Source organism: Heliangelus exortis, chromosome Z (genome assembly GCF_036169615.1).
Source record: "Heliangelus exortis chromosome Z, bHelExo1.hap1, whole genome shotgun sequence".
Classification (NCBI taxonomy): domain Eukaryota; kingdom Metazoa; phylum Chordata; class Aves; order Apodiformes; family Trochilidae; genus Heliangelus; species Heliangelus exortis.
In genome coordinates, this window is record NC_092454.1 from 3,854,733 (window position 1) to 3,865,602 (window position 10,870).

At 47.6% G+C, this 10,870-nt stretch overlaps 1 protein-coding gene across 1 annotated transcript; it reads left to right on the top strand.

The window, feature by feature from the left end:
- The first annotated feature begins 1,750 nt into the window (after positions 1-1,750).
- ATP5F1A (ATP synthase F1 subunit alpha) lies at positions 1,751-9,849 on the top strand. The gene is made up of 12 exons (XM_071731403.1): positions 1,751-2,195; positions 3,259-3,337; positions 4,455-4,624; positions 5,389-5,562; positions 5,647-5,813; positions 5,949-6,097; positions 6,629-6,780; positions 6,891-7,115; positions 7,221-7,328; positions 7,872-8,016; positions 8,868-9,018; positions 9,642-9,849. The coding sequence occupies exons 1-12, from the start codon at positions 2,136-2,138 to the stop codon at positions 9,721-9,723; spliced, it is 1,662 nt and encodes a 553-aa protein (XP_071587504.1). The 5' UTR covers positions 1,751-2,135; the 3' UTR covers positions 9,724-9,849.
- The last annotated feature ends 1,021 nt before the right edge of the window (positions 9,850-10,870 follow it).

The window sequence follows — 10,870 nt, forward strand, 5'->3', positions numbered from 1 at the left end:
TTTTTTCTTTTTTTTCAGGCATTTTAAAAGAATTTAAAGTGATCACTGGAACGATCAATGTAAGGAACTCTGCTGGAGTACCTGATTTGGTACCACACATGGTACGATAGTGGAGGATTTTTCCACTTAAGCCTTTCCTGGAGAAGTCTGGTGGGATCTGTGCTTTACCAACCCCTCTGCTTGGGAGCAGCCCTGAGGAAAAGGACTTGGGGGTGCTGGTGGATGAGAAGCTCAACATGAGCCACCAGGGTACACTTACAGCTCAGAAAGCCAACTGGATCCTTGGCTGCATCAGGAGAAGTGTGGCCAGCAGGTCGAGGGAGGGGATTCTCCCCCTTTGCTCTGCTCTTGTGAGATCCCACCTGGAGTATTGTGTCCAGTTCTGGAGCCCCTGTTACAGGAGGGATATGGATGTGCTGGAGTGTGTCCAGAGAAGGGCCCTGAGGATGATCCTATGGAGACAGACTGAGAGAGTTGGGGTTATTCAGTCTGGAGAGGAGAAGGATCCAAGGAGGAGCCAGTATCGATACAAGAAGGACATTTTAGGATGTCAGGGAGTGACATGGGGGAATGGATTAAAACTAGAGGAGGGGAGATTTAGATTGGAAGTTTAGAAGAAGTTCTTCACCATGAGGATGGTGAGACCCTGACACAGGTTGCCCAGAGAGGTGGTGGGAGCCCCATCCCTGGAAGTTTTTAAGGTCAGGTTGGATGGGGCTTGGAGGTGGTGGGAGGTGTCCATGTCCGTGGCAGGGGGTTGGAACTGGGTGTTCTTAAAGCTCCATTCCAAACCTGAAAATTTTATGATTCTATGATTCTGGATTACCATGGGGAAACAACCATGCTGTGCTCAGGTTTTGTCGCTTTCTCCCTGGCAGAATAAATCCCTTGTGTCACACATGGGACACGTGGCCAAGCACATTGTCCCTGTAGGGCTTTTGGGAAGCCATGGACCATGGCAAGTCAGAGGCATGACCACCTCTTGCAGACAGGTCCTCCTTAGCCTCTGTCCTGCCACTGGTACTCTGATGGCACCTAAAGGGTCAGCTTTTCGGGTGGACATACTACCAGCAGGCTGGATAAAAACCAGAAATTAACCGTGTAGCATTGGTGAGGAAACCAACATGGAGTTACACGTGTCTAGAGAAGAGGTCTTGGGAGGAGAGGCTGAGGGAGCTGGGCCTGTTCAGCCTGGAGGAGTTTGAGAGAATACTGACTTGCTTTCTACACCTACTTGGAAGGAGGCTGTGTTGGTCTCTTCTCTCAAGGAACAAGCGACAGGACAAGAGGAAGCTGGCTCAGGTTATGCCCGGAGAGGTTCAGATTGTATACGAGGTAAAATGTCTTCACGAGGAGCAGTGAAGCCTTGGAAGGGGCTGCGCAGGGAGGTGCCAAAGTCACCAGCCCTTGGGGGTATTAAAAAAGTGGGTGGATGTGGCATTTCGGGAGACGGTTTAGTGGTTATAGTTGTGTAGGGCTGATGCTTCGACTTGTCTTGAAGGTCTTTTCCAACCTTGTAATTCTGTGGTTCTACATGGTGCTCCGTTCCCAGAGTACAGGCGAGGTACCCGCACTCTGCCGTAGAAGACTTTTCTTCCGCTTTACTTCTTCTGTGGAACAAGGTGCCCAGGAGCACTCCCAGAAAAAGAGGGAAAATCCCCCATTACCCCTTCCCCCAGGCACCTCGTCCCAGACCATCTCACAGACCCCCCCCCAACACCGCCTCACACCTACCCCCGCCCTCCTCACGCCCCCCGCCCCGCCTCTTCCGCCCTTACGGGGGCCGTTTCAAGGGCATTCTCCCCAGCGAGGTATTTTTTTCAAAGACAAGCACCATTTCGCCTTCGTTTTTTATTATTATTTTCCAGATATCTCTACACTCCCCCTCTCTCCCAGAGCCGAGGGGTGGAGTGGGGGGGGGGTGAGCGCTCAACGCCGCTCCTGAGGCGGCGGGGGGCGAGGTGGGGGCGGCACTTCCGGCAGTGGGCGTGGCCTGGCCGCCAAAAGGGGAGGAGTGCGCCGCCGCCATTTTGTGGAGAGGGTGCGGTGGCGGCAGTAGCTTCACCTCCGGTTCAGTCTTCTCCCCAAGGTCTTCCTCCTCCGCCACCAGCGGCACCATCACCACCACAGCCGCCATGCTCTCCGCCCGCGTGGCTGCCGTCCTCGCCCGCTCCCTGCCGCGGCAGGCCGGCCTGGTGAGTGCGCCCTCTCCTCCCTGGGGGCGAGATCCTTTGGCGGGGGAGGCGGGCGCCGGCGCCATCTTGGGGGCTGCGGTGACATTGAGGGGCCGCGGCCTCCCGCTCCTGGGAGTCTGGGAGGGGGTTGCATGGAGGGGTTGCCTCAGCGTTGGGTGGCAGCGGGGTCCCACGACCTGCTGGAGAAGCGGGGGTGCCGCCGGCTGAGAGGTGGGAGGGTTAAGGGGACGGCGTGTTCTTCGCAGGGGATAGAGATTGGCACCCCTGAGGTGCAGGTTTGTCTGAAAGCTGCTAGATCCCAGTCAGAGGGTGTCAGATGGAAGGCTTTGCCATGTCGCAGTTTTACCGTGGTGTTTGTGGGGAGGACGGGATTTGTCAGGACCCCTTCCTGGCTGGTGTCCCTTGTGAAGGTGAATGGAGGAGAGGCCTGTACGGACTTCCAGAGGAGCAGCAGTAAGGCTGCAAGGAACTGCACTGGGTTTTCGTCTTGGGGTGTAGGATAACAGTAATGTTTTAATGCATTTATTTTTATCTCTGCTATATTTTCTTGACATGCTTCAGTAAGTATTTGCAGTTAGATGTTTTTTAAGAAGGCCACTGTCTTAAAGGCCACAATGCCTTTAAGAAGGCACTGTCTTGTTTCACCCTTGTGCAGAATCATGAGGGGTGCACTCATTTCTTCATATTCCAGTTTTTCACAGAGTGTTAGGGGGCTGGAAGGGATCCCAAGAGATTGTTGGGTCCAGATCCTTTTAATGTAAAGCACAAAGATGTGGAACAGGGCTGTTGCTTTTGGGATCTGCTGTGGTGCTGTCGTGGTGACATAAGTGCAATGCAGAAAAATTCGGGGAGTAATTAAGAGCAATCTCCGTTAACATCTTTTCTTGCTTAGTCATTCTGGACTTGATTCTTTAAGTACAGCTTGTGAACACAGTGCTGCGGAGGACAACTCAAAACAGAGTTGTATTAAATAATTAAGCTCATGGTCAAAAATTTCAGTGTGTTATCTCCTCATGAATGATAGAGGAAATTTTACCGTTGCTGAAACAATTGTTTATTTTAGATTTCCAGAAACACCCTGGGTGCAGCTTTTGTTGCCACAAGAAACATCCATGCCTCCAAAACATGCTTTCAGAAAACTGGTGAGTCTGAGAAAGGTCTTCATATAAGAATGCAGTTTAAGAAACCTGCTTTGTCAGACAAAAAGAAGTTTGAATACGGAGTGTGAGGGATGTGTACGTTTTAGTAGACAAAACACCTGAAAACACATTATTTCTGACCATTTAACAGTAAATTGTCTGTTATATAGTGACCTCCAGAAGACTTCACTGTAGTAACTGTTCAAGTTATGACCAAACCAGAGGAGTAGTCACATGTCAGCTGGCTTACACAGCTTACCTGCCTCACAAGGATTTGATTCTGCTGCAGCGTTATGTGGAAAAAATGCTTCAAATTCCAGTTTCGTATCTTGTTTCTAATAGTGTGAAGGAACAGATGACTTTCCCCTGCCTGACTGGGTTTGACCTTGTGTCCTTGAGGGTAACTTTTTAGCTGTCAGCATCTTGGCAATCAGAGAAGGCAGCAGTGCTGAATAGGTGTATTTTTGGTAGTGGTTTGTGTACAATTTTTGAAGTGGTTAAGGGTGATTAAAGGTGTTACTAGGAATTAACAGTGTTCCCAGTGTTACTTGCTGTTTCCTAGCTGAGGAAATAAAATGTTTTTGGAGAATGGAGTTGTTGGATGTTAGAGAATACATTTTTATAGCTTAGATCAAACATGTTGCTTCTTAAATTTATTGAATTATTTTAAATGCTTTTGTATCTTGGGTTATAGATGAGTTGGCAAGGAGTTTGGATGCCTTCAGTTTAAGTAAATGCCATGCAAGCAGAGCTAGCATGTCTCTTTTTTCTGAACAGCTATTTCTTTAGCAGCTATTCTTTCTGAAAGCTAATTATTTAATCTAATTGCTCCCAGGGGGAAAGCGGGCTATTAGCATAGGCATAATGAAGGAAATAGATAACTAAACAGCCATCAATATTTTGGCTGAATCTGGCTATAATGATGAGTTGAAGCTGCTTTTACTGCCTGTGAGAACAAAAGCTGGTATTTATCTTACACATCCTCTGCAAGGAGGTGTTGCTTGCTAAACCTTGTGGTGTACCCAGGAAAGGAGACCTCGGGTTGTGAATTGAGGACAAGCTTAATGAATCCATCCTGTGCTTTAATGTGCTAAAACTGGTTTGAAACACCTCTTCCCAGGCACTGCTGAAGTATCCTCCATTCTGGAGGAACGTATTTTGGGAGCTGACACCTCTGCTGAGCTGGAGGAGACTGGCCGTGTGCTCTCCATTGGGGATGGAATTGCCCGTGTGTATGGCCTCAGAAATGTCCAAGCAGAAGAAATGGTTGAGTTCTCTTCTGGGCTGAAGGTGAGCTTTCACTAAAGCAGTTTCCTCAGCCTAGGAGTGCAAAGGAGACTATTTTAAGAAAAATTTTTTTCACGGACAACCTGAGACTCCAGTTGGAGTTACCTGGATGGACCCTTCACAGTCTTCATTGCAACTTTATTTTATTAATTCATGTAGCTACTAGACAATAAAAAGCAAATATTATTTGGATTTTTGAAGCCTTTGCTTTAATTATCTGGTTCTTGGCCAGTGTTTGAGTTTTATTTGTCTTTACCTACAAAGCATTAAGAACTAATGTAATTGGATTTTATTGTATTTGGTTTCAGGCTTGCTTTTGTCTTTTAATGTTGAGCAGTAGCCTCGCTGCTCCAAAACAATGTGCAGACTGCTGGCTTCTTAGTGTAGTAAGAGCTGACTAGAGTTAGTCTTGACTATTCCCAGAGTTCTGTAACATCTCTTCTGTTATGTTTAATAACCTAGCTTGACACAGGCAGGAAAGAAGCTGGTGCTTTTGTCTTTCTATTTTTTTGCAAAGCAAGCAGTTTGAATCTTGCTTATCTTTAGAAAGATAAGTGATTGCTGCAGGTGAAATTATGTAGTAGGCTCAAGGCTTAGGGATGGTATTTAACCAAAACAGAAGAACATACAGGCATTGTACATAAAAGCAGAACACTGACTTGTTACACATAAAATTGAGGTAACATGGTGTTGGGTGTTTTACACTGCAGAATAAAAATTCTGGTATTACACTGTCAAAATTCTGTAAATGGTGGTCTTTGTCCTAGGGCATGTCCTTGAATTTGGAGCCTGACAACGTTGGTGTTGTCGTGTTTGGCAACGACAGACTGATCAAGGAAGGGGATGTTGTGAAGAGGACAGGAGCCATCGTGGATGTTCCTGTTGGGGAGGAGCTGCTGGGCCGCGTTGTAGATGCCCTGGGCAACCCAATAGACGGGAAGGTAAGTGTAACTATGTATTTATTGCCTCTCCTTGTTACCAGTGTGATACAGAGTGCTGCAACAGGTTGTTTTCTCTCTTCTAAGGGTCCTATTGCATCCAAGACCCGTAGAAGAGTTGGCTTAAAGGCCCCTGGAATCATTCCCAGAATCTCTGTGCGTGAGCCCATGCAGACTGGGATTAAGGCTGTAGACAGCTTGGTGCCAATTGGCCGTGGCCAGCGAGAGCTGATCATTGGTGACAGGCAGACTGGGTGAGTTACATGGCCAGGCTAAAAGTGTTTCCTTAAACAGAGACCCCAAGCACAGTGCTCTTTGCTCTGCAAAGCTGAATACAGAGCTGCAGAGAGGCTGGGGCAGCTTAACTTGCCAGGCTTTGTGTTACACAGGAAAACTTCAATTGCAATTGACACAATAATCAACCAGAAAAGATTCAATGATGGAACAGATGAGAAAAAGAAGCTGTACTGCATCTATGTTGCAATTGGCCAGAAGAGATCTACTGTTGCTCAGCTGGTGAAGAGGCTCACTGATGCAGGTACAAATAGCATCTTCTTAGAAGCAGTGATCTTGTTGACCAAAGCTCATATTTTAACAACTTGTAAGAGATCAGGCACCTTATGTCTTGCTGCTGGTCAAGCAGAGTCACCCCTAGGACCCCACCCTTGCCAGGAACCTTTTCCTTACTGACCCCACTTTGTAATGAAAATACTTTGTTTTGAACTACAAGACCAAGAGTAGTATCACCTTCCAGTAGTGAGGAAAATACGGACTTTTGGGCTGAATTACTTGTAGACCCAAAATGTGCCTCAGTGATAGTTGCAGCTGTCTTAAATGGGGAAAAAAAGTCTTTGAGTGTTAGACATCAGGTGCCATGAACTTGCTCGTGAAACTTGAGTTAGTTGAGCTCAAGAGACGCTAATCTAGAACGAGAGATCTTTACCTGTGAGAGTGTAGTGATGCTGCCTGGGCTCTCCTCAGCAGCTCCCACTTCACGTGCATGTTGTGTGTTTGCTGCTCACAGGTGTGTGATGTGTTCACAGTGTTGTGTGTTTCCCACTCTTCCCAGATGCCATGAAGTACACCATCGTGGTGTCTGCCACAGCATCAGACGCAGCTCCCCTTCAGTACCTGGCTCCCTATTCAGGCTGCTCCATGGGGGAATACTTCAGAGACAACGGGAAACACGCATTAATCATCTACGATGACTTATCCAAACAGGTCAGGAAATGTCCTCCTTGAGTTGATAACCCCTAAGATAACATCGGGTTCAGAAAACCAGAATTTTTAATAATCTGCTGAAGTCTGAGAGTGTTGTTGGTACTCTGCAGGCTGTTGCCTATCGTCAGATGTCTCTGCTGCTGCGTCGTCCACCTGGTCGTGAGGCCTACCCAGGTGATGTGTTCTACCTGCACTCCCGTCTGCTGGAGAGAGCAGCCAAGATGAACGATTCCTTTGGAGGTGGCTCTCTGACTGCCCTGCCTGTCATTGAAACTCAGGCTGGTGATGTGTCTGCTTACATTCCAACCAATGTCATCTCCATCACTGATGGACAGGTAGGACTTCTTCACCCGACGGTGCTTCTGTGTAACTTACTGGCAGGTCTCTGAGGAGGCTTCCAGGCTTCTGACCCGTGGTAATAAAGCAATTTTCTCCTACAGATTTTCTTGGAAACTGAGTTGTTCTACAAAGGTATTCGTCCAGCCATCAATGTGGGTCTGTCTGTGTCCCGTGTAGGCTCTGCTGCTCAGACCAGGGCTATGAAGCAGGTAAGCATGAAACTGCTGCTGCTCAGTGTGCAGACTTCCCAATCCATTTCATTCAAGAGCTCTGAATAGAGAGGGAACACAGCTTTGGATTCCTTAGTGTTAATGAAATTATAAAAGAACAAACTTTGGGGATCTCTTTGGTTGCCTGCTGGGAGAGGAATGAAGAAAGAAAATAGTATCTACATAAATATGCAGGGCTTTTAAGTTTCAGTAAGCTGAATTTGGGTACCAATGTAATTAGAAATAGACTCTTTTTAATGTCATGCTTTTACACCAAATCTGGAATTAGAGAGGTTTAATACCAGCTGGTAACATTTTATGGAAAAATGTCATGTTTACAGGATAAGCAAGTTATGGCCAAACCAGGGTTTTCAGACAGCAGGGTTTTCAGAAATGCATGTAACCATCTGCCAGAACCTTGAGATCCACTTGGCTGGTATGCAAGGCAAAACTGGCATGTGACAACTGTCAGCTGGAGATGACCTTCAAACTACAGGACAGATTTGAAGAGGTGGTCAAACTTGGTGTGACCTGGTGTTGCAGGTGGCAGGTACCATGAAGCTGGAATTGGCTCAGTACCGTGAAGTTGCTGCCTTTGCCCAGTTTGGGTCTGATCTGGATGCAGCCACACAGCAGCTGTTGAACCGTGGCGTACGTCTGACAGAGCTCCTCAAACAGGGACAGTATGGTGAGTGTCTTGCACATAAGCCTGCACTTCCCACTCGTTCCTTGTGCTAAGGAGGTTGGACTTCATGGCAGCATGTCCACAGGAAGGGACAATGGTAAATGTGGGTTTGTTTAGAATCATAGAAAGATAGAATTGGGTGGGTTGGAAGGGACCTCAGAGCTCATCAAGTCCAACCCTTGATCCACTCCCCCTGTGGTTCCCAGCCCATGGCACTGAGTGCCACATCCAGGCTCTTTTGAAATATCTCCAGGGATGGAGAATCCACCCCTTCCCTGGGCATCCCATTCCAATGGCTGATCACCCTCTCCCTAAAGAAATTCTTTCTAATGTCCAACCTAAATCTCCCCTGGCACAACTTGAGACCTCTTGTGCCCTCTTGTCTTGCTGAGAGTTGCCTGGGAAAAGAACCCAACCCCCCCCTGGCTCCAACCTCCTTTCAGGGAGTTGGAGAGAGTGATGAGGTCTCCCCTGAGCCTCCTCCAGCCTCAACACCCCCAGCTCCCTCAGCCCTTCCTCACAGGACTTGTGCTGGATCCCTTCCCAGCCTCCTTGCTCTTCTCTGGACCTGCTCCAGCACCTCAATCTCCTTCCTGAGCTGAGGGGCCCAGAACTGGACACAGGACTCAAGCTGTGGCCTCCCCAGGGCTGAGCACAGGGGCAGAATCCCTTCCCTGGACCTGCTGGCCACGCTGTTCCTGAGCCAGGCCAGGATGCCATTGGCCTTCTTGGCTACCTGGGCACACTGTTTGAACCACATTGTGTGCGTGCAGTTGGTTTTTGTAGAATGAGACTATTACAGAAGTCTCCCCATGCAAGAGTCAGCAGTAGCACGAATACTTTATTTTCTGCAGTGCCCATGGCTATTGAGGAACAAGTAGCAGTCATCTATGCTGGTGTAAGAGGTCACTTGGACAAGCTGGAGCCCAGCAAGATCACTAAATTTGAAAGTGCTTTCCTAGCTCATGTGGTGAGCCAGCACCAGGCCCTCCTCTCCACAATCAGGTATGATTTGTCTTATCTCCATGGCTGGAGTCTAGAGGGTAGTCACTGAACTGCTAATTCAGTGTGTCCTAGAACATCAGGCCTGGAGCTGCCTGTGCCAGAACTGGAGGTTCAGTCAGCATTGCCTTTGTGCTGCTGTCCAGAGGTCAGCTTCATCTCTCCAGTTTTTACTTAAATTAAGCTGACTTTTAAAGTCAACCTGCTTGCATACCTCTCCTCCAGCCTGGTGCTGAAGTCACTAAGTCAGTTTTGATGTTTCTGACAGCTTTAAGCTCTTAGGGCACTGTGGGCCAAGTGTTGCCCACTGCCTTCCCTGCTGCTGAGGGAACTGCTGGGGACTGAACAATTCCATAGTCCTGTCAGCTGTGGTATCATCAACCAAGTCATGTTCCTTCCATCTCTGAGGCATAGCCTCCTTGCACTATGTACAGCTGCTTTTGCTGACAAACCTTAGTTCTTAAACAGGAGTTTTTGAGGAGAAAGGATGTTTTGTTAGTTTCAGTGGTATAGTGTTCTGCATTAAAATGGTAATTTTGTTAGTAATTGAAAGGTTCATTGCAAAGCCAGGGATTAACCCATATATCTATTCCTCTATCAGAATTTTAACTAAGCTCTTTCAACAGGACCGAAGGGAAGATCTCTGACCAGACAGAAGCTAAGTTGAAGGAAATAGTCACGAATTTCCTGTCTACTTTTGAGGCATAAACTCTTAAAAACAGTTCATACAGACCAGGCTATTGTGATCCCGTGCTGCAGCTCCATCAAAGACTTAAATGTATGTGCGACTTGAATGTACAGATTTCAGTTAGAATAAAAGTTTCCATTTAAAAAGGCTTTTGCATATTCTGTTCTGAATTACTGGTACTGGAGCAACGTGTGCCTTTAAAACCATGGAGTTAAACATCCCCTGGACACACGCTTGAAAAAGGAACAGGGAAAATCAGGGGGCTTCTTAATTTTGGGTGGATCAAACTTCCCATGGGAGAAAGAGGGGGGTAGCAGCTCAATCCTGTGGCTCAAGCTGCTGTTTTTGTGGTGGCGGAGCTGAGGGTTGCTTGTGTGGTTTTTACCCTTTTCTCTAGGTCAGATGATCCCTTTTGTGCCATCTTGACAATTGTTTGGACCGCAGGCTCTTCTGTAACAGCCTGGTGATACATTGTCTCACCCATCCTGGTGCCTGCAAGATGTTTTTTTTTGGAACTGACTCCTTGTAGCTTGTGGGACATCCACACGTTGAGTTGTTACATTATGGTGGTAGAATATTTCTAATTGGAAGGGACCCATCAGAATAATGAAGTCCAACTGTTCCTGAGTAGGGCATCCCCAGGATCACACCACGTTCCTGAGAGCATAGAATCACAGAATCATAGAATTGGCTGGGTTGGAAGGGACCTCAGAGATCATCAAGTCCAACCCTTGAACACATCACCCAAACACCTGAACTCAGGAAGTCTTGGTGCTGTGACCACTTCCCTGGGGAGTTTGTTCCATTGCTCTGGTGGCCTCTGGGTGAAAAACCTTCCTGATACCTCACCTAACCTCCCCTGGTTCAGCTTCCTCACATGTCCCCAAGTCTTGTATTTGGCCACAGAAGTGAAGAAATCGATGCCAATCCCATTTTGTCCTCTTGTGACTGCAACAAGGTCACCCCTCAGCCTCCTCCAGACTGAACAACCCAAGTGACCTCATCAGTCATTCCTTCCAGACCCTTCACCATCCTTGTTGCTCTCTCCTATGCCTTTTCTATATTCCAGTGCCCCAAACTCAAGGTGAGGCCACACCAGAGCAGAATGGATCAATAATCTGCCACCACCCTCTGCAGTTGGGTCCAGTTCTGCCAGTGCACAGTCTG

Coding starts and splice junctions, on each gene's coding strand:
- ATP5F1A (XM_071731403.1), top strand. CDS start 2,136: ATGCTCTCCGCCCGCGTGGCTGCCGTCCTCGCCCGCTCCCTGCCGCGG. Junction 6,098..6,628: donor GAAGAGGCTCACTGATGCAG/GTACAAATAGCA, acceptor CACTCTTCCCAG/ATGCCATGAAGTACACCATC. Junction 9,019..9,641: donor GCCCTCCTCTCCACAATCAG/GTATGATTTGTC, acceptor CTCTTTCAACAG/GACCGAAGGGAAGATCTCTG.